This window comes from Pogoniulus pusillus, chromosome 10 (assembly GCF_015220805.1).
Source record: "Pogoniulus pusillus isolate bPogPus1 chromosome 10, bPogPus1.pri, whole genome shotgun sequence".
Classification (NCBI taxonomy): domain Eukaryota; kingdom Metazoa; phylum Chordata; class Aves; order Piciformes; family Lybiidae; genus Pogoniulus; species Pogoniulus pusillus.
Window position 1 is genome coordinate 4,898,023 of NC_087273.1, and position 23,162 is coordinate 4,921,184.

Genomic DNA, 23,162 nt, shown 5'->3' on the forward strand with positions numbered 1-23,162 from the left:
CAACCTTCTATCCAACACCTGCATGACCACCAGACCTTGTCCCCAAGTGCCTAATCTACTCGTTCCTTGAACACCTCCTGGCATGGGGACTCCACCACCTCCCTGGGCAGCCTGTGCCAATCCCTGACCACTCCTGCAGCAAAGAATTTTTCCTCATCTCCAACCTAAACCTTCCCTGGCATAATTGCAGGACATTTCCTCTCCTATCACCTGAGACCAGGGAGAAGAGACCAACACTGGCTTCACTGCAACCTCCTCTCAGGGAGCTGCAGAGACTGATGAGCTCTGCCCTCAGCCTCTTCTCCTCCACACCAAACACCCCCAGCTCCCTCAGCTGCCCCTCCCCAGCCCTCTTCTCCAGACCCTTCCCCACTTTCCTTGCCCTTCTCTGCACCTGCTCCAGCCCCTCAATGTCCTTCTTGCAGTGAGAACCCAAAACTGAGCCCAGCACTCAAGCTGTGGCCTCCCCAGTGCTGAGTCCAGGGGCACAATCCCTGCCCTGCTCCTGCTGCCCACACCACTGCTGATGCAGGCCAGGCTGCTGCTGCCCTTCTTGCCCACCTGGGCACCCCCTGGCTCACCTCCAGCTGCTGTCACCCAGCACCCCCAGGCCTTTCTCTGCTGGGCACTTTCCAGCCACTTCACCCCAAGCCTGCAGCACTCCTGGGGCTGCTGTGACCCAAGTGCAGGACCCAGCCCCTGGCCTTGTTGGACCTCATACAAATGACCTAAGTTGAATGTCCATCGGTTTGAGCACAAAGGTTGTTCACTGACCTTCATCTCACTGATTGGCCTCAGGTGAAGAAGGAGGAGGAGTCTTGTAGAGGTGCTCTGAGCTCCTTCTTCCAACTCTGCTCCAGCACAGCTGATCCCATTGGCTTGCTACAGCTCAGCAGTGTGCAGCACAGCCCAAAGGGGAGATGGCTGGGCCAAATTCCAAGGCTGGTCTGCTGCTATCATAGGTACTTCCATGGAATACCAAGCAGAATTACAGGAGATAGACTCATCTCATTCAATCCAACCTCACATTAAGGGCTCAGGGTTATTTGAAGCTGTCACAGCTTCAGATCTGAATTCAGTGAGGTGTAAATCACTGAATACAGGCATAAGAATCCTGACTCCTGTGAAGGGGAAATGTCTCAGTAAAAGATGAGGCAAACCTGGGTCCCCAAAAGGGACCCAGTAAACCAAAGAAACTGGTCCTTACCCTTCCCAATTTGCAGTCAGAATCACAAAGCCAAAATTCTCTGGCCACTGGGGTCTCAGGTGTTAGAGCTCAGCCAGTCTCTGCATGTGGGAGAAGAACAGCCCTTGAAATTGGTCCTGTTCCAGCAAGTCAGAGCAAGAGCAGCAGCTCTGCACAGAATGTTTGATATCACAGACTTACAGAACAGGTTGGGTTGGAAGGGACCTTAAAGACCATCCAGTTCCAACCCCACTGCCATGGGCAGGGACACCTCCCACTAGCCCAGCTTGCTCAAGGCCCCATCCAGCCTGACCTTCAACATCTCCAGGAAGGGGCTACCCACAATGAGAACTACCCACAGCTGTGAGAATGTCTTTCTTCACAGTGCCTAGAAGCTGCTTCTCTTCATTATTTCCCACAGCTCCTGTCCTTCAAGCTGTTGGTGACTTTTCATTTCTTCTCTACACAGGATAAACCTAAAGATCAAAAGGTCCTCTCTGCATCTTGTGGTTTGACTTGCTTGGAAATAGAATGGGCTAGAAGTGAGAGAAGCAGCAGTGCTTTCCAAAAGCAATCAGAGCATCCTTAAGGTTGGAAAAGACCTCTAAGATCATCAAGTCCAACACATCTGTGACTGCTACACCATGTCCCAAGTGACAAAAAAAGCTTAATGAGGCCTGGATTGCCCTTGACTTCCAATCATTGCCCTTGACTTCCAATCATTGCCATTGACTTCCAATCATGCCAGGGGGGGAATTCCTAAGCACCTCTCTCCTTTACCTTCTTCGTGCACTTGAAGCGTGTTCAGCTGCAGCTGGTCATAGAATGAACCAGGTTGGAAGAGAGACATCCAAGATCATCCAGTCCAACCTATCACCCAGCCCTGTCCAATCAACCAGACCATGGTGGTTTGGGGCTTTGCTGTTTTGTTTTGGGAATGAAGGAGTTTGGTGCTCTTGGTATGACTTTGTTTTACATTGTTCAATGGGGGAAGAGATGGGAGAGGGACTAGGAACAGTTCTTCAGTCTGTCCAGTCATGGGGTCATTCTTCCCCAAGTATTTTGGAGAGACCCTCACAGGGTCACAGGAGGTTAGGGGTTGGGAGGGACCTCTGCAGATCTTCGTGTCCAGTCTTCCTGCCAGAGCAGGACCAGAGAATCCAGCATAGGTCGCACAGGGACACATCCAGGCAGGGATGGAAAGGCTCCAGAGGAGACTCTACAGCCTCTCTGGGCAGCCTTGTGCCAGGCCTCTGGGACCTCATGTTGAGGTGCAACTTCCTGTGCTGCAGTTTCCATCCCTTGCCCCTTGTCCTATTGCCGGGCACAAGTGAGCAGAGGCTGTCCTTGTGCCTCCCTTCCTGACCCCCAGCCCTCAAATATTTACACATTGCTCAGATCCCCTCTCAGCCTTCTCCTCTGCAGACTAAGCAGCCCCAGGGCTCTCAGCCTCTCCTCACCAGGCAGTGCTGCAGTCCCTTCAGCATCCTTGCAGCCCTCCCTTGGACTCTCTCCAGCAGATCCCTGTCCCTCTTGAACTGGGGTGCCCAGAACTGGATGCAATATTCCAGGTGGGGCCTCAGCAGGGCAGAGTAGAGGAGGAGAAGAACCTCCCTGGATCTGCTGCCCACACTCTTCTGCATGCTGAAGTTACTCAAAGGCCAAGGCCTGGTGCCCATGAACTTCCCTGTACGCTTCTGTGCGGTGCTTCTGGAAGCAGCAGTGGTGCATGGGCTTGAGCCTGCCAACACCTCAGGAGGAGCTCTGGGTTGGATTCTGTAATCCTGGCAACTTCCACACACCGACACCTTCCTCTCTGTGCCCTAGTGAGAGTTGGAGGAAAGGAAAGAAGGCAGCAGGAGAGCTGTGGGAGCAGGCTTTGCCTCTTCTCCATTGACACCCTGGATGCCAGTCAAATAGGACTCCGGAATACACTATTTTAATTAGCAAAGCTTCTTTTAAAGTAAACAACACAAACACTCCTTATAGAACAGTCACAGTCTCTCCTGCTAGACATACAGGCTTGGGTTTGTTGGTTTTTTTTGGCAAGGTCACATTCAAACAGCATGAAATTCACCCCCTCCCCCAAGCACGGCCCCACGGGAGGCCCTCGCACCGCTTCCACTTCGCTGCTCGGGAGAGGAGCGAGTGGTTGGTGGGGTAAGGACTGAGGTTCACTACACCTTTCCTCCAGGAACAAACTAAACCCAAGAAGAGATGGTCCAAATCCACACCTGTGAAGATCAGCAGTTTTACCACTCTAAGGGCAGAAAGGTGTCATGTAGGCGTCATGCACAGAGTACGCGACCGTGTTTCCGTTGAGTCCTGTCCCTGCCTGACTTGGAGCCCCCCCAGCAGCGCACAGCCTGCTCCATGCTGGGAATGCTGCCAAGCTCATGCAGCCGACAGGAGTCAAGACAGCAGTGAGAAGAGTACCCTCGTGAGGAAGCTCTGCCAGGATTCCTTTGGGAGCACAGGAGATTCCCAGCTGAAACGAACGCAAAGCAGAACTCATCGATGCCGCATCGACCCAGAGCGCGCCGATGGCCCCGGCCCTGCTCTGCCCTGCAGCACACACAGGGGACAGCAGCTGGCCAGAGGGACAAAGGGGGGGGTAGGAACGAACCAAAATGGCAACAAGGTTGGGTGGGTCCTTAACAAATGTCACTGCTGCAGTCCACTCATCCTGACTGAGGCTGCTTGTTCTTTCCAGCTATGACTGCACAACACAATCGGACATGTCTCAGCTTCTGGTCTTGACCTGTTGCTGTTGTTGATTTTCTTCTGGTGGTGAAGTTTGGGGAGGGTTGGGGTTTTTTTTTTTCCTTTTTTTTTTGGGTTTTTTCTTTTTTTTTTTTTTACATCTATGTTTATCAACACTGATACATTACAGATCTTGGTAGTTATACTTTTGAAGTCTGATCATGCAGAACTACAGGCAGGTGCAACTTAGATCTTATTACAGGATGGACATGGCAAGGTGAACAGTTGGTTTGGCTAGACTTAAGAGCTGGAGCTTGGTTTTAACTGTTGTGGCTTAATGTATACTGGCCATCAGTCCCACTTACTTGAGTTACTAAATATACAAGGTTCTATATGTACACTGAGACCTCCAGCACCCTCCTCCTCCTCCTCAGCGTTGTAGGCTGACTTAGGAGCGGGTCAGAGGCCGACCATAGTTAGGCATCCAACAGCCTTGTTGTAAAAGGTTTAAACAGAAAGGGGGGCATGGGGTTAGTACAGGTTGGTTACAGAGGAAGGGCAAATAAAATAAGGATCAATAGAGCTATTTACATGAGAAATCTCTTGCTTTCCAGAAGACAAGAATGGCCCTGCTCAGTGAAAGTTAGCTACAGAGGCAGGCTTTGCTGCCTGAAGTGGTGAGTGTGGTAAGCAGACATTTCCTTCCCCAACTGACTGTCTTGAGCATGGTAGGCAGACATCTCCTTCCCCAACTGACTCTGCCTTGAGCATGGTAGGCAGACATTTCCTTCTCCAACTGACTCTATCTTGAGCATGGTAGGCAGACATTTCCTTCCCCAACTGACTCTATCTTGAGCATGGTAGGCAGACATTTCCTTCCCCAACTGACTCTGCCTTGAGCATGGTAGGCAGACATCTCCTTCCCCAACTGACTCTGCCTTGAGCATGGTAGGCAGACATCTCCTTCCCCAACTGACTCTGCCTTGAGCATGGTAGGCAGACATTTCCTTCTCCAACTGACTCTATCTTGAGCATGGTAGGCAGACATTTCCTTCCCCAACTGACTCTATCTTGAGCATGGTAGGCAGACATTTCCTTCCCCAACTGACTCTATCTTGAGCATGGTAGGCAGACATTTCCTTCCCCAGCTGACTCTGTCCTGAGCATGGTAGGCAGACATTTCCTTCTCCAACTGACTCTGCCTTGAGCATGGTAGGCAGACATTTCCTTCCCCAACTGACTCTATCTTGAGCATGGTAGGCAGACATTTCCTTCTCCAACTGACTCTGCCTTGAGCATGGTAGGCAGACATCTCCTTCCCCAACTGACTGTCTTGAGCATGGTAGGCAGACATTTCTTTCCCCAACTGACTCTGCCTTCAGCATGGTAGGCAGACATCTCCTTCCCCAACTGACTCTGTCCTGAGCATGGTAGGCAGACATTTCTTTCCCCAACTGACTCTGCCTTCAGCATGGTAGGCAGACATTTCCTTCCCCAACTGACTCTGTCCTGAGCATGGTAGGCAGACATCTCCTTCCCCAACTGACTCTGTCCTGAGCATGGTAGGCAGACATTTCTTTCCCCAACTGACTCTGCCTTCAGCATGGTAGGCAGACATCTCCTTCCCCAACTGACTCTGTCCTGAGCATGGTAGGCAGACATCTCCTTCCCCAACTGACTGTCTTGAGCATGGTAAGCAGACATTTCTTTCCCCAACTGACTCTGCCTTGAGCATGGTAGGCAGACATCTCCTTCCCCAACTGACTCTATCTTGAGCATGGTAGGCAGACATTTCTTTCTTCAACTGACTCTATCTTGAGCATGGTAGGCAGACATTTCCTTCCCTAACTGACTCTGCCTTCAGTATGGTAGGCAGACATCTCCTTCCCCAACTGACTCTGCCTTGAGCACGGTAGGCAGACACTTCCTTCTCCAACTGACTCTATCCTGAGCATGGTAGGCAGACATTTCCTTCCCCAACTGACTCTATCTTGAGCATGGTAGGCAGACATCTCCTTCCCCAACTGACTCTGTCCTGAGCATGGTAGGCAGACATTTCCTTCTCCAACTGACTCTGCCTTGAGCATGGTAGGCAGACATCTCCTTCCCCAACTGACTCTGTCCTGAGCATGGTAGGCAGACATTTCCTTCTCCAACTGACTCTGCCTTGAGCATGGTAGGCAGACATCTCCTTCCCCAACTGACTCTATCTTGAGCATGGTAGGCAGACATTTCCTTCTCCAACTGACTCTGCCTTGAGCATGGTAGGCAGACATCTCCTTCCCCAACTGACTGTCTTGAGCATGGTAGGCAGACATTTCCTTCCCCAACTGACTCTGTCCTGAGCATGGTAGGCAGACATCTCCTTCCCCAACTGACTCTGTCCTGAGCATGGTAGGCAGACATCTCCTTCCCCAACTGACTGTCTTGAGCATGGTAAGCAGACATTTCTTTCCCCAACTGACTCTGCCTTGAGCATGGTAGGCAGACATCTCCTTCTCCAACTGACTCTATCTTGAGCATGGTAGGCAGACATTTCTTTCTTCAACTGACTCTATCTTGAGCATGGTAGGCAGACATTTCCTTCCCTAACTGACTCTGCCTTCAGCATGGTAGGCAGACATCTCCTTCCCCAACTGACTCTGCCTTGAGCACGGTAGGCAGACACTTCCTTCTCCAACTGACTCTATCCTGAGCATGGTAGGCAGACATTTCCTTCCCCAACTGACTGTCTTGAGCATGGTAGGCAGACATTTCCTTCCCCAACTGACTCTGCCTTGAGCATGGTAGGCAGACATTTCCTTCCCCAACTGACTGTCCTGAGCATGGTAGGCAGACATCTCCTTCCCCAACTGACTGTCCTGAGCATGGTAGGCAGACATTTCTTTCTCCAACTGACTCTATCTTGAGCATGGTAGGCAGACATCTCCTTCCCCAACTGACTGTCCTGAGCATGGTAGGCAGACATTTCTTTCTCCAACTGACTCTGTCTTCCTCCAATATGTGCTTTTCAGTTCTCCCCTCCCAGGTAAAAAGGCACCATTAGCCTCAGCTGAAGGTTCTCAACATTCTTTTGTGGAAGCAAACCCTCTTTAAAAGCCAAAATTGCTGCGGGGCAATGAGCCTGACCAGAAACCATTCACCTCTTGCATTCAACAGATCATTTAAAAACACAATACAAAAGGGAGAGGAAAGCAAACCAGGCCACACTGACAAGTTCCTACTACACCGAGCACATTCCTCTGAGTTCCACTGGGCAGGTCTGTTCTGCAGCTCACTGGTGAGGATGGCATCCACCACTTCTTCACCAGCCCCTGAGCATCTTACTCGTGAGGACACCTGCAGATTTGTGGAATACTGGAGCCTACTGCACAACCATTTGAATTCTTTTTGTGTGGGGGGGGAGGAAGATCACTCTGAGCTTGCTGTGTCCTTTGTGAAGTGGTGGAAGTTCAAATAAGCACAGCCATCAGATTCTTGAAGATGTGTGGTTAAGTTACAGCTCTTTATCCATGCTGGGAACTGGCATGGAGCACAGAATCACAGAACTGGTTGGGTTGGGAAAGACCTCTAAGCTCACTGAATCCAGACCTCTAAGCTCACTGAATCCAGACCTCTAAGCTCACTGAGCCCAACCATCAACCCAACACCACCATGGCCATTAAATATGAATGAGAGACAGCTTCCAAAGGTCACCTCCAGATGCACTCCCTCTCTTTCTTACACACACATACAGAAGCAAAGGGAAAACCAAAAGCCTGAACTGGAAGTCAACCCTTAACTCTTTTAGTTTTTAAAGAAAAGGTTTTTTTTTCCCTGCAGGTTTTCTTGCTTATTGCCCTCCCTGGAAGCACACACCAAAAAAAAAAGTACCTTTTTTGGTTGGTTTTTTGGTTGGTTTTTGCTTGCTTGACTTCACACAAAGTTTAAACAGCTGAATAAGCACTAAGAAATGCAGATAGAGCTGAAACTCAACTAATTTCCTGAGCCTCTGAAATGCTGCAAAGTCTGGGATAGAATAAGCTAACATTCCACAGAACCACAGAGTCCCAGCACCGTGGGGGTTGGAGGGGACCTCTGGAGGTCATCCAGTCCAACCCTACTGCTCCAGCAGGGTCACCCACAGTAGCAAGCCCAGGATCACATTGGCCAGGGGGTGTTGGAAGTTCTCCACAGGAGACTCCACAACCTCTCTGGGCAGCCTGCTCCAGAGCTCCAGCACTCTCACACCAAACAAGTTCAGATGGAACCTCCTGGGTTCCAGTTTGTGCCCATTGCCCCTTGTCCTGCCACTGGGCACCACTGATAGTCTGGTCTCTTATCTCCCACCTTTTAGCTCTTGCTGAGCATTGCTCAGATCCCCTCTGGGGCTGCTCTTCTCTAGGCTCTCAGCCCCAGGGCTCTGAGCCTTTGCTCCTCACAGAGCTGCCCCAGGCCCCTCAGCAGCTTTGCAGCCTCCACTGAACTCTCTCCAGTAGTTCCCTGTCTCTTGAACTGGACCTAGGACTCCATTGGTGATTAAAGTTACTGTGAATTAAAATATTCCAATTCCATTTTACAGCATTTCCAGACATTCAAATCTCATTTCTTCTACTTGTTTTTGGTCTAACAGGAGAGTGGTGACATTTTTTGCTGATCCTGACTCTCTCAGGCAGTTTTAAAATTGACTGTTAGTATAAATTTAACAAGAGAAGTTGTTAGTGGAAAAGAAATCACTGGTGCTCATTCCCAGACTCTAAATCAGATAAAGAGCAGGACTTTGGGAAACCTCCTCAAGGCACTGCAGCCACTTCTTCAGTACACTTAGCCCAAGGACTGAAGGGAAAGCAGGAGGTAAGGAGATAAATCCATCCCTATGCTTCTGTTCTTGGGTAGCAGTTCAGAAGAGTGATGCAGTGACACCAACATCTGTCTTGTGTGACCTCTGGAGGCCAACAGCACCCAAGAACTGGGGATTTCTGGAGGAGCCCCAGCAGTGTGTTACAGCAGTATCTGCTCAGGCTTTCTGGAGGTTTCTTTTGTTGAGTCTTCTGAACACATTTCCATACTCAAACTCCAGTTTAAGCTCTGCTTTCTATCATGCAAGCTTGCTAAGGCTGCTGAACCTATCTGTGCCATCTAACTCTGGATTGTGTGGGAGGATTTTCAGCCACAATTCCCTTTGCACCAAGCAGTGTCTGACCAACTCAAACACCTGAACTCTCTCAAGATCTGCTACGTTTCAAAGGATGTTTGTCCAAACTCACAAGGTTCTGTTCCAGCTCCAAGACATCACCTGAAGACACAGAGACATTTGGATTCCAAACAGTCATCAGCTGAAGACACAGAAGACATTTTGGATTCCAAATGTGCTTAATCTTGAAGTGAATCCTCATTTAAACTCATAGAATCAGTCGGGGTTGGAAGGGACCACAAGGATCTAGTTCCAACCCCCCTGCCATGGGCAGGGACACCTCACACTAGATTAGGCTGTCTAGAGCCTCACCCAGCCTGGCCTCAAACACCTCCTCATTCAAACTCATTATCATGTAACCCTAGAATGGTTTGGGTTGGAAGGAACCTTAAAGCCATCCAGCTCCAAATCGCCTGCCATGGGCAGGGACACCTCCTGCCCCACCAGCTTGCTCAAGGCCCCATCCAACCTGACTTTCAACAGTTCCAGGCTTGGAAGCCTCCACAACCTATCTGGGCAGCCTGTGTCAGTGCTTCACAACCCTCATGGGGAAGAATTTCTTCCTCATGTCTCATCTCAGTCCAGCTTCTTCGAGTGTGAAGCCATCACCCCTTCTCCTGTCACTCCACGTTCAGCTGGAGAGGGGTTAAAAGCCTCTCTCCAGCCCTCCCGTAGCCCCCTTCAAATCCTGGAGAAGTTAGTGAGAAGGAAAAGAGAGGCAGGGTTTTTTAAAAGCCATTTTGCCTTTTCTGGGGGTCTCCACTTTCTCACACCATCCAGAAGAGCTCCACCTGAGCAGAAAGCAGCAGTGTTTCATAGCAAGGTTCTACCTTCTCAGTGCTATTCTTCGCGGCCAGTCCTCCGAGAGCCACCGGCGGTTGTGATGCTTCTGCAGCTCTCCTCAGCCTGCTGATGGTTCTCTGTGTGACTTAAGGCAGCCACTAGGGACAGAACTTCATCAGGTATCCAGGCACTGAAGATCCCACTGGGCTCTTGGGCATATTTTCAAACAGGTGCCCAGTGCCCTTCACCTGGATGAAGTCACAGATTCAGAGTCACAGGTTGCACTGGCTGGGAAGGGACCCTCCAAGGACATCTTGTCCAATCCCCCCATGCAGGCAGCAAGGACACCTCCAACTAAAGCAGGCTGCCCACAGCCACTTCAATTCTGATCTTGAATGTCTCCAGGGATGGGGCTTCAACCACATCTCTCAGCAACCCGTTCCACTGTCTCACCACCCTCACAGTGCAGAACTTCCTCCTGATGTCCAACCTAACTCTCCCCTGCTACAGTTTCAAACCATTGCCACTTGTCCTACCCCCACAGGCCCTTCTGAGCAGCCCCTCCCCAATGTTCCTGTAGCTCACCTTCAGATAGTGAAATGCAGCTCTAAGGTCTCCCTGGAGCCTTCTCTTCTGCAGGCTGAACAGCCCAAACTCAGCCTGGTTCACAGGAGAGGCACTCCAGCTCTCTGATCTTCCTTTCCTCTGATCGCCCCTTTAGTGCCTAAATACCTGTCACAGACCTCCAGCTTCTTAAGTTTCCTGCATCTCTGCAGTGCTGCCAATTCTGCTTTCAGCTGCAAACCTCAGAGAACGAGGTGAAAATCGTTACTCAAGTAGCATTTAGTAATGTTTTAAACAGAGGTAGATTGAGAAGGTCACTGGCAAGAAAAGAAATCAGAAAAGCATCTGTGGTTGTCAGACTGAACAGGGTATGGGAACAGAGACTTGAAGAGAAGGCTACCAAAACTTGTAGCATCTCAAAGAAAAACCTTCTTTACCTTAGCAGAGCTACAGACCATCATCACTGCAGTCCTTTGTTCCAGAGGCCATGCAGTCCTGGAAGGGATCAGCTGCCAGCACCACCTGCCTGACACAAAGCAAGACCAAGGGTACCACTGCTGCTGAGCGCTCGCTGCCAGCTGGGACAGGCAAGGACCAACACTACAGAACTATTGTTTTGCTTCACTGATGGCTTTTTCTCTAGAGTCCAATGTGGACAGCCCCAGGTCTCCTCAGACAGAGCTTCTCAGGAAGGAGACTGACTAAGGTGAGGACAAAAAAGAGGTGCAGTGATTTGAGGCCTCGTTTCAGCAAGGCACTTAAGCACATGCTGCTGGGCAAAGGACAAAGGCACACGCTGGTGGTGGCAGCTGTGTCTGCATCCCTCTGCTCTCCAGCACGTGTTGGTGCAAGCCCTGGTGCTTAGTGGAATCAGGGCTTCTGGGAATAAAGCTGTGGAATGGTGTGGGGTCATTCAGTGCCCCTCACTAGGACACCTGCTCTGGTCACTGGTTGTCCACTTGGCACTCGTGAACCCAAGGGAGGCTGCGTTACAGCATGGCACGAAGAGCAGCAAGGGTTTGGGCTGTGAGAGATGAAAAAGGGGAGACCTGCCAGCATCTGTCTGCTGTCAGTGACCTGTGCCACATCTCCACCACGCCCCTGCCAACCAGCTGTGACTACTCCAAGTTCCTACAGCCTACGCTTGCAGCGGCTTGGCAGCTTCTCTGCCACGCAGCTTTGCCTCTCTGAGGCACTTGGGTTTGGTTTGTTGCAGTAGGGGTGCAGGCTAAGGAATGACAGGCAGACACCAGTTACCTGAACCTGAGGAATACACAGCTGGGGTGAGCTCAGTCTGGAGGTGATCCATTTCATTATTGCTAAGAAGTCACCCTGGGTGTTATTGCCTTTGGACCTACAGAGGTCACCTTTCGATACTTCTGCGGTCCTTGGCTGTGAAGTGAGAGTTGCAGCACTCAACAATGACTTGACAGATCATGGCTTAAAGAGAGAATATTGCTAAATGTTTTTAGCAGGAGTGAATTATTGCTTTCACAATTGCTGCTCTGAGGTTTTAGAATGTTCTCAGCCTAATTTTAGTCTCAAAAAGATTTACCTGGGGAGAAGGGAAAAATAAACCCCAAACTTTTCCTGTGGCAATTTTGAAACAGCTCAGACTTACCAAGCCCTAAGTTATTTTCTATCATCTGCTCCATTTTTATCTCCCCTACTTACTCCTCACTCTGCAGGTAACTTTTTTTTGTTCTTTGCTCTCTTCCCTTTGAACAAAGTATGACTTTGATGCTCACTTTTGATTCCTAGCCCAGCATGACAGGCTTGGGAGCCACCTAACAGCAGGGTCCTGTTCTGGTAGTGAGTTGAGTGAGAATGAATGCATTTAAAACAGGCAGTAATCTGTTCTAAGCAGTTTGGGAAACCATTAGAAGATGATTTCAGTTTACACAGCACTCTTGGGTGGGAGGGAGAAATGACTCAGATTTTGGTTAGCTTCCCAACTCAGGTAATGAGTGAGTGGAAAGAGCTAAGTGTGGTTTTGGCTGGAGAAACATTGCCTTGCTCTGAGGTTCTGTGTGAAGTTCTGCCATTCTCTGCTTGCTGCCACTTACCACTGGGACTCCTCTGTGCTCTTATCTGGTCAAAACAATTTGATAGTCACTGCTGGATTCTCCAGAACTTATGCAAACTGACTCTTGCTGGAGACCCTTCCAGCCCAGGGCACTAGCTGACTGATGCTCCCTGCCACCAGAGGCCAGGAGCACTAGACCCAGGTGATTCTTTTCCACACAACACAGCTGATAAAACTTCCTGGGGAGTCAGGACCTTTGTCACAAGCAAGTGGACAGCCAAAAGCTCCCAGGGAAGGGCTCTTCCCCTTCTCTGCTGCAGAGATCCCTGCAAGGGAATGACTTAAAGGGAAAGCAACCTTGAAGCCTCAAGGACACACACAGAGGGAGCAGGCTGCAAATGTCCTTTCTCTAGTTAACCTGCTAAAGACCTAGGCTAAGAAACCAACCCTCAACCAACTAACTTCCTAAATGCTGCATGGCCTTTGGATCACAATCTCTGCTCTGACCCCTGCCCATGAGCCTAGGAACTAAGGTGGGGACTCACATCTCATCGTCAGGAAGAGCTGCTTATTGAGCAATCTGGGCTTAGCCATGCTCCCAACCCCTCCATTCTTGTTCCCTGGAGCTTGCAAGGACACATGTGCTTCCTTCTAACCTGGGCTTGGCTTGCTCTGTAGCTGCTCTACAGATGAGAACAACAAGTCTGAACACTCACAAACACAGAGTTTCCCTACGAAGCTCCCTGGCTTCTTCTTTCAATACAAACTGCTTATCGGTTCAAAATATATATACACAACTCTCAGCAGAAATTTGGGTGCTACATCTTCAAGTGTCTGAGGGAGCCACAGTTGGATGTGGTTATTTACACTTCCACAAGCCCTCATCCAAGATACACAACCTCCTCAGCCAACAGACTAATGGGACCTCTACTGGGAACGTCATGAATGCGGTCATGGAGCTCATCTGAAATGGGCCACTTAGTGTGTGTGTGTGTTGGGGGCACACTGAGCACAGCTGCCCAGCCTGAGGGGGTGTGGGGATGCTCTTTGTGAATGGAGAATAATGCATGGCCAGCCTGCACCTGCCTGCCTGGGCAGAGGGGCAGAGGAGCAGAGAGCCAAGGCAGACACAGGATGGAGAGTGGCTACTGCACACCTTGTCATGTCCGTGTGAAGAGGACAGTTGCAGGTTGCTGGTTTTGCAGCCATTCATTTTACATCTTCTGGGAAGAGGGTTGGGAAAGGGAAAAAAAGAACAGAGTTTTTTCAGTTCCTTTTTCCTTTTTGCCCCTTTCCTCTCTGCCTCCCCCAGGAAGCATTACTGGAAGGAGACCAAAGCAGAGCGACTATCATTTAAATATACACTCGAGCTTAGCTGCGTTAGGTTAAGTCTGTAGGAGAAAGCAGGCTGAAGAGGGTTGGTGGGTGGGTTGGTCTGCTTGAAATCGCTGTGGGTTTTGTTTCTCTTCCTTGTCACCTCTGTTAGCTTTGCCCTGCTGGCTCACATCACCCTCTGAAGAACGCTGGGTTTCGCAGGCAGGCGGCTAGTCACCTGCAACAACCGAGGGGTCCTGCAGAAGCTTCCAGGCTGCTGTCCGTGTCAGACGCCAGGGTTTGATCCGTGGACATGGAGGAGATGTCGTTGACAGATGAGGATGGAGGGAGGCTTTCACTGCTGTTCACTGCTGCACCTGTGCTACGAAAACCAACACCAACGTGATTAAACCTGAAACTCCAGCACGCAGGGTCGCAGAGCCGCACGGGGGCTTGGGGCGGAAAGGACTGCGGAGAGCTGCGCCTCCAACCCTTCTCTGCCTCTGCCATGGTAGAGCTAAGCCGTGGCCCTCAGCACCACAGCTCTGCCTCTTTCAAACACCTCCAGGGATGGCCTTTCAAGTGATATGGATTAGGAGAGGGCAAGAAAGCTGAAAGGAGAGCCACAGCGTTTGCCATTTCCAAAAGCTTTGTGTCTCATCCAGCCCAATCATTCTCTGACTGTGCCAAGGCTGGGGCTGAGCCATGGCCCTCAGCACCACAGCTCTGCCTCTTTCAAACACCTGCAGGGATGGCCTTTCAAGTGATATGGATTAGGAGAGGGCGAGAAAGCTGAAAGGAGAGCCACAGAGTTTGCCATTTCCAAAAGCTTTGTGTCTCATCCAGCCCAATCACTCTCTGACTGTGCCAAGGCTGGGGCTGAGCCATGGCCCTCAGCACCACAGCTCTGCCTCTTTCAAACACCTCCAGGGATGGGCTTTCAAGTGATATGGATTAGGAGAGGGTAAGAAAGCTGAAAGGAGAGCCACAGCGTTTGCCATTTCCAAAAGCTTTGTGTCTCATCCAGCCCAACCATTCTCTGACTGTGCCAAGGCTGGGGCTGAGCCATGGCCCTCAGCACCACAGCTCTGCCTCTTGGAAACACCTCCAGGGATGGGCATTCAACCACCTCCCTGGGCAGCCTGTGCCAGCCTTTGAGTAACAGTATCACAGTATCATCAGGGTTGGAAGAGATCTCACAGATCATCAAGTCCAACCCTTTACCACAGAGCTCAAGGCCAGACCATGGCACCAAGTGCCACGTCAGAGAAGGGAAGAAGTTTCTTGTAATGCCCAACGGAAACTTTGCCCAGGGCATCTTGAGGCCCTTTCCTCTCCTCCTATCACTACTTACTAGGAAGAAGAGCCCAACCCCCACCTGGCTCCAGCCTCCTTTCCTGGAGCTGTAGAGAGCAGTGAGGTCTCCCCTCAGCCCCCCAGCCCCTAAGTTGCTGTAAAATGCATATGTGTGGTAAATCAGCACAATCCTCCACGACACATGCCTGAGAGCTGCTGTTGCAGCCCCAAAGCACTCATGCTCACAAAACCCCCACCCCAAACCAAACCACACAGGCAGCATGAAAGAATCCAGCAGCACACAACAGCCCTTCTGCAGCACCACTCAGAAACCCAGCCCAAAGCTGTCCTGCTCAATAAGAATGCTTCAGTTTTTGTGCTCAGCACCTGCCTGCTGCTACCAAGGGCTTGCTCCTGCAGGGATGGGTGGCAGGTGGAAGTGCAGAAAAGACAGAGCAGTATTCAAAAGAGAAGAAAAAGCCTCATCTCTGGAGCTGCTGTTTGGCAGGAAGCTTGTCACTGACTGCAGGGTGTTGCTGCAGTCAAGAGCAAACGGTGAGAAACAGCTCCTGGGATCTGTTCCTGGCCTTGCCATGCACTTGACAGCTACTCTGAGAAGCCACACATCAGCTGCCCTGCTGGTGAGCAGGGATTCCTTCCTCGGAGGACTCCTGCAAGGCCCTGTTTAATTAGCACCTATGGAAGTGTCTTTAAGACCTCAGCTGTGAAGTGATACGGATTAGGGGAGAGAAAGAAAGCTGAAAGGAGAGCCACAGCTTTTGCTATTTCCAAAAGAAGCTTTGTGTCTCACCCAGCCCAACCACTCTGACTCTGCCAAGGCTGGGGCTGAGCCATGGCCCTCAGCACCACAGCTCTGCCTCCTGGAAACAACCACCTCCCCAAGCAGCCTGGGCCAGGCTTTGAGGGGAATAAGTTCCTTCTAATGCCCAACCTAAACCTCTCCTGGGGCAGCTTGAGGCTGTTTGCTCTCCTATCATCTGAGACTAGGCAGAAGAGCCAAACCCCCACCTCATTGCAGCCTCCTCTAAGGGAGCTGAGGAGCAATGAGCTCTGCCCTCAGCCTCCTCTTCTCCACACTGCACACCCCAGCTCCTTCAGCTGCTCCTCTCCAGACCCTTCTCCAGCTTTACTGCCCTCCTCTGGACCTGCTCCAGCCCCTCAAATTCTTTCCTGCAGTGAGGCCACGGCACAATGCATAAAGGGAGGCTCCTGCTCTAGCTCAGATTCCACCTGCCCCTCTTCCCACTCCTGCTCCTGAGGACTACCTTGCCATTTCCTGTGACCACCATCCCTCTGCTGGGCTAAGTATAACTCCATGTACTTTATATTGCCATGGGTGTTAATTTCTGCTGCTCCATAAAAACATTTGCACTTTAACCCAATGCTTTTCTCTCCTTTCCCCACATCCCCTTCTCAGCTGGAGAAAGGATCATCAGGTGCTAGATCGACTGCTGCAGTTTAAAATCACAGAATCAGGCAGGGTTGGAAGGGACCACAAGGATCAGCCAGTTCCAATCCCCCTGCCATGCCCAGGGACACCCTACCCTAGAGCAGGCTGCCCACAGCCTCAGCCAGCCTGGCCTTAAACACCTCCAGCCACTCTCCTGCTCAACAACTTCCTCCTCACCTCCAGGCTGACTCTCCCCACCTCCAGCTTTGCTCCATTCCTCCTAGTCCTGTCACTATCTGATATCTTGAAAAGTCCCTCCCCAGCTTTTTTGTAGCCCCCCTTTGGACCCTGGAAGGCCACAAGAAGGTCACCTTTAGCCCTAGATAGGGGCCCAGCTTAGCCAGTGCACTTGGCCAAGCCAGTAGAAGCACTGGAGTGCATTAACAGTTCTTCCCTGGCCGTGCACAACTGCAAGTGTAGCCTAAGTGCTTCAGCTCTCTGCATTCTCTTCTTGTCAGCACAAAGAAACACACCAAAGGTATTCACTGGGGCTGAGTACCTGAAGGAGAAGGCTGGCCTTTTACTACTCCATTTTTAGTCTTTTCTTCAGAATTCATTACTTCTTTGTAGATGAGTTCTGCAAGAGAGGAGTGCAGCAGTTACAAACAGCAACCAGTTGCCTGTGAGCGAGGACAGGCTCCTGAAACACGGTGAGGGTAGCCCCCCCATGAGCTCCCTAGCTCTGCCTTTGTCTGCACAACCCTGAGAGCTCCACCTGCCTAGGGCTTCCCTTCCACTCCCTCCTCTCTTTTTGGAGCTGAATTCAGAAAATAGGGTCTGGGTAGAGGCTATGAACTGGTTAATGGTGCACTGCCTAGAGGTAGGGCAGCAGTGTAAAGCAGAGCTCTTTACTGGGGGTAAAATCCTCCTCATCCACCTGCTGATCACCCTCTGTTCTCCAGGTAGTATGCCTGAGGTTTCAGAGAGGCACTGGTCTCTGCAGCTCCCCTGTTAACACTGCCCTAGGTAGGCAGTGGTCAGACACCCCTCACCTTTCCCTGCCAAAGGAGTGGTTTGCAGGGCTAGTGCCAATGCTCCACCTCAGAGGGACTCTTTGATTCATACACACACACTTGGTGGGGGCAGGTGGCTGCTTTGCCACTGAACTAACCTTTTCCTCCAGAAGAGCAAAGTGTGGTTACCTTTCCATTCCTCGATTGTGTGTTCCCTTTCATCCAGCTGTTTGTCATAGATCTGAGGAGGAGGCTGCAGGAGAGAAAGGAAGCTCTTTTAACTGAGTGCCTCTTACAGTGCAAAGAATTAGGAGCATTTATTTAAGAAAAGAGATCCTTTTATCTCTCTCTCTCTCTTACTCATCCTCTACAAGCAAACCTATGAGTAGTAAAAGGATTTACCAGGTTATTTCTCCTCCAGGCAGACTCCTTCACTACTTCACTTCCCAGGAAGGAATTAGAGAACCCAAAGGAACAAGTGATCAAATAGAGATTCCTGTCCTCAGCTCACACAACCACACAATCTTGGCCTTATGTCCCTTCTAATTTCTTTCTGCAATTTGCCACTAGACACCAAGAAAAGCAGCAGGAATCATTTCCCAGATGAACACCTTCTGGAAAGGAAGAGAGCCCAGAACCATTTCATTTGTTAGCAAACTCCAGTTTGGCTGCAAAGGCAACCCAGGGAGAGCAACCCAACTGTGTGCTTCACACTGCACTGAGGGTCAGGAACTGCACCTGCACAGCCCTCTCCTGCTGCAGCAGTGTCTGCACTGCAGACCTTCAGTGTGAGCTGCCAGAACCCACAGCAGTCAAAGGTGGCTGCTGGCAGGAAGGTGAGGGCCAAGGGTGACAAATACTCAGTGTGATAGTGACATGAATTAATCCCTCCTCTGCACAAGGAACCGTGCATGGTGCTGTGTAAATCATAGAATCATAGAATCAACCAGGTTGGAAGAGACCTCCAAGATCATCCAGCTGGGAGGCTGCTCTCATGCTGGGAGGAGAAAACCTTTCCCATCCAAATTCCCTGCTCTAAGGAAATGAGCAGTAGGGCAAAACTTTCATTGCTTCGAGGCACTGAGCAGAGCTTTGGCTACCACAAACTACCTGAGAGGAGGCTGGAGTGAGGTGGGGGTTGGGCTGTTCAACCAATTAACAAGTGATAGGAGGATTTTCCCCTTGGACTCAGCACTGGGGAGACCACAGCTTGAGTGCTGGGTTCAGTTTTGGGTCACTCACTGCAAGAAGGACATTGAGGGGCTGGAGCAGGTGCAAAGAAAGGCAAGAAAGGTGGGGAAGGGTCTGGAGAAGAGAGCTGGGGAGGAGCAGCTGAGGGAGCTGGAGGGGTTCAGTGTAGAGAAGAGGAGGCTGAGCAGCCCTCATTGCTCCTAACAATTACCTGAAAGGAGGTTGGAGGCAGTTGGGAGTTGATCTCTTCTCCTTAGGAACAAGGACTAGAGGAAATGGCCTCAAGTTGCCCCAGGGGAGGTTTAGGTTGGACATCAGAAGAAACTCCTTCCCTGAAAGGGTTTCCAAAGCCTGGCACAGGCTGCCCAGGGAGGTGGTTGAATGCCCATCCCTGGAGGTGTTTGAGAGAGGCAGAGCTGTGCTGCTGAGGGCCATGGTTTAGCCCTACCTTGGCAGAGGCAGAGAAGGGTTGGAGTGGATGATCTCAAAGGGCTTTTCCAACCAAACCAATTTTGTGATTCTATTAATGTTTCAAGAATTAATTTGCCCATGGTCCTTAACCAGCCTTACCAAGAGCCACAAAGCTTAGTATGTTGACACCAACCTAGAGGATCCCTTCAAGGCTGCCTGCCTCTTTGCTGCTAACCTGTTTGTTTTGAGAGGGTTTTGACTAGTTCCTAAGAATCAGAGGAAAGAAAGGTCTGGATCAGCAGTGGTGTGGCCAGCAGGAGTTAGGAAGTGATTGTCCCCTTGTTCTCAGCACTGGCATGGCCACACCTTGAATGCTGGGTTCAGTTTTGGGGGTTCACTTCAAGAAGGACATAGAGAAGCTGGAAGCAGGTCCAGAGAAGGACAGCAAGACACTAGTGGTGTTCCCCAAGGATCAGTGCTGGGCACAGTCCTGTTCAGTATCTTTACTAATGATCTAGATGAGGGGATTGAGTCCAGCATCAGTAAGTTTGCAGATGACACCAAGCCAGGAGCAGCTGTGGAGCTGTTGGAGGGTAGGAGAGCCCTGCAGAGGGACCTGGCCAGGTTGGATGGGTGGGCAGAGGCAAATGGGATGAGATTGTTCAAGGCCAAGTGCAGGGTTCTACACTTTGGCCACAACAACCCCAAGCAGCACTACAGGCTGGAGACAGAGTGGCTGAGAGCAGCCAGGCAGAGAGGGAGCTGAATCTGAGGCAGCAGTGCCCAGGTGGACAGCAGAGCCAATGGCATCCTGGGCTGGCTCAGGAGCAGTGTGGGCAGCAGGACAAGGGAGGTTCTTGTGCTCCTGTGCTCAGCACTGCTCAGGCCACCCCTGGAGTGCTGTGTCCAGTTCTGGGCTCCTCCATTGCAGAGAGATGTTGCAGTACTGGAAGGTGTCCACAGGAGGGCGCCAAAGCTGGTGAGGGGCCTGGGGCAGAGCCCTGTGAGGAGAGGCTGAGGGAGCTGGGGGTGTGCAGCCTGCAGCAGAGGAGGCTCAGGGCAGAGCTCATTGCTGCCTGCAACTCTCTGAAGGGAGGCTGTAGCCAGGTGGGGTTGGGCTCTGCTGCCAGGCAAGCAGCAACAGAAGAAGGGGACACAGTCTCAAGCTGTGCCAGGGGAGGTCTAGGCTGGATGTGAGGAGGAAGTTGTTGTCAGAGAGAGTGATTGGCATTGGAATGGGCTGCCCAGGGAGGTGGTGGAGTTGCTGTGCCTGGAGGTGTTGAAGCAAAGCCTGGCTGGGGCACTTAGTGCCATGGTCTAGATGACTGGATAGGGCTGGGTGCTAGGTTGGCCTGGCTGAGCTTGGAGGTCTCTTCCAACCTGCCTGATTCTATGCAAGGTGGGGAGGGAAATCAGAGCAGAGTGTGGTGCAGGCCTATGGGTGGCAGCAGCTACCTGCAGTTTAAACCAGCCATTGGAGTCTGCAAATCAGATGGAATTGGAAGCAATTCCATTGGTGAGGATAACAAAGAAGGGAATCTGGTGTTGAATTTGGAAGAGAAGGAGCAAATAAAGTCTTTTTTGGTGGATACTGAAATAACATTCTTCTTGGCTTTTCCATCTGACAGTTGCATTTGGAAAGAATGCTTGCATTCAATTTAACAGGCACTAAATACAAGAAGAATTACCACTGCTACAGCCCCCAAATACCCACACAGACCTCCTGGATCAGAGGAAAAAACAACCCAAAACCTCAAAGGACTAAACAATATCAACAAGAAGATGATCAGAGGGTTGGAGAACCTCTCCTATGGGCACAGGCTGAGGGTTGTTCAGCCTGGAGAAGAGAAAACTCCAGTGAGACCTTCCAGTACCTGAAGGAGGATACAGGAAGGCTGCAAAGGGACTTTTCCTGAGGGTGTCTAGAGACAGGACCAGGGGGAATGGTTTGAAGCTGAGGCAGAGCAGGCTTAGACTGGAGCTGAGCAAGAAGTTCTTCAGTAGGAGGGTGGTGAGACTCTGGAATAGGCTGCCCAGGGAGGCTGTGGATGCCTCCTGCCTGGAGATGTTGAAGGCCAGGTTGTATGAGCCCTTGAGCAGCTGAGCCTAGTTGAGAAGTGTCCCTGCCCATGGCAGGGGGTTGTAGTAGATGATCTGTGAGGTCCCTTCCAACCTGAGCCACTCTGTGATATGTTGAGGTTGATGCATTCTCACGTGCCCAGAGCAACAGGGAAGGGTTTTTGTGTGCCACCGAGAGAAAGCAAAGGGAGTGGGCTGGAGCTTACAGCCAGATCCTGCCATCTCTGTCCCTGCCTGTGCAGAGCTAGTGCCAGCATCGTGGAGACCTTGGGGTGAGCTGTTTTGAGAAGGCTTGGCAGGAGCAGGGCCTGCCTCTGCATCTGCTCCCAGCACTGCAGGGGCTGGCTGCAGAGCGGTGTGCGAGGCAGTGACGGATTGAGCCAACAACAGAAGCACTGGAGGCTGGAAAACCAATGATGGGAGGTGAAACCATTCATGAAATGGCTTAGATCCTTAGAACAGGTGAAGAAACATTCCTTTGTGCTTTGCTACAGCCTAGACTGTGCTCCTGATACCTCTTTCTGCAGTGCAAGGCAAGGACCATGAGCCAGCAGTGTGCCCAGGTGGCCAAGAGAGCCAGTGGCATCCTGGCCTGCATCAGGAATGGTGTGGTCAGCAGGAGCAGGGAGGTCATTCTGCCCCTGCACTCTGCACTGCTTAGACCACACCTTGAGTATTGTGTTCAGTTCTGGGCCCCCCAGTTTAGGAGGGACATTGAGATGCTTGAGCGTGTCCAGAGAAGGGCGACGAGGCTGGGGAGAGGTCTTGAGCACAGCCCTACGAGGAGAGGCTGAGGGAGCTGGGATTGGTTAGCCTGGAGAAGAGGAGGCTCAGGGGTGACCTTATTGCTGTCTACAACTACCTGAGGGGTGGTTGTGGCCAGGGGGAGGTTGCTCTCTTCTCTCAGGTGGCCAGCACCAGAACAAGAGGACACAGCCTCAGGCTGCGCCAGGGGAGATTTAGGCTGGAGGTGAGGAGAAAGTTCTTCACTGAGAGAGTCATTGGGCACTGGAATGGGCTGCCCGGGGAGGTGGTGGAGTCGCCGTCCCTGGGGCTGTTCAAGGCAGGATTGGACATGGCACTTGGTGCCATGGTCTAGCCTTGAGCTCTGTGGTAAAGGGTTGGACTTGATGATCTGTGAGGTCTCTTCCAACCCTGATGATACTGTGAGACTGTGACCAGCCATCTGCTCTCACCAGATGATTTCAGGCCTCTTTGCAGAATCACAGTGTCAGGGGCTGGAAGGGACCTCAAAAGGTCATCCAGGCCAACCCCCCCTGCCAGGGCAGGATCACCTAGACAGGTCACACAGGAACACATCCAAGCAAGTCTTGAATGTCTCCAGACAGGGAGACTCCACAGCCCCCCTGGGCAGCCTGTACCAGGGTTCTGTCACCCTCATAGGGAAAAAAATCTTTCCTCATGTTCCCATGGAGCTTCCTATGCCACAACTTCCACCATCGCTCCTTGTCCTGTCATTGGGCATCACCCAGCAGAGCCTGGCTGCAGCCTCTGGGCACTCACCCTGCACATCTTTAGCTCCATAAATGAGGGCAGCCCTCATGCTCCTCCTCTCCAGGCAGCAGAGCCCCAGCTCCCTCAGGCTCTCCTCAGAAGGAAGATGTTCCACTCCATGGCTCTGCACTGGACTCTTTCAAGCACTCAGCTACAAAGGAAAGTGAAAAGGCCCTTGGATTTCATGCTGTGCTGCCCAGGAGCTCCACAGTGAGCTGGACATGATGTCAGCTGTGGCCATGGAAGGAGAGGTGCCTCTGTGCCCTTGGACTCTTGGCAGAGCCTTTTAGAAAACTCCACGCAAAGAAACGTGGTCTGAGCTGGTTCTGAGCAGCTGGACCGTGAGGACAGCATGCAGCAGGAGCCAAGGTTACCTGGCTGCAGGCAGAGGACTGAACAGCTTGCAGACACAGGCAGCAGCCAGCTGGGAGAAGTGTCAGTGTAGAAAAGAAAAAGCAGCCAAGAAATGGCTCCTCCTTCTCCAGCCACCACTTCTC

At 51.3% G+C, this 23,162-nt stretch overlaps 1 protein-coding gene across 5 annotated transcripts in view; it reads right to left on the reverse strand.

Annotated features, from left to right (window-relative positions):
* Positions 1 to 3,103: 3,103 nt before the first annotated feature.
* The window catches only part of MAPK10 (mitogen-activated protein kinase 10), a 110,197-nt gene continuing 90,138 nt past the window's right edge, over positions 3,104 to 23,162 (reverse strand). For 3 of the 5 annotated variants that reach the window (XM_064149583.1, XM_064149582.1, XM_064149584.1), the window contains 3 exons: positions 17,659 to 17,722; positions 17,016 to 17,093; positions 3,104 to 14,126 (listed from right to left, as the gene is read on the reverse strand). In XM_064149583.1, the coding sequence (XP_064005653.1) occupies positions 13,984 to 14,126; positions 17,016 to 17,093; positions 17,659 to 17,722 (285 nt within the window). In that variant the 3' untranslated portion in view covers positions 3,104 to 13,983. Of the gene's footprint in view, positions 14,132 to 17,015; positions 17,094 to 17,658; positions 17,723 to 23,162 lie in introns of all 5 variants that reach the window. The other 2 variants (XR_010303629.1, XM_064149585.1) reach the window with 2 other exon arrangements.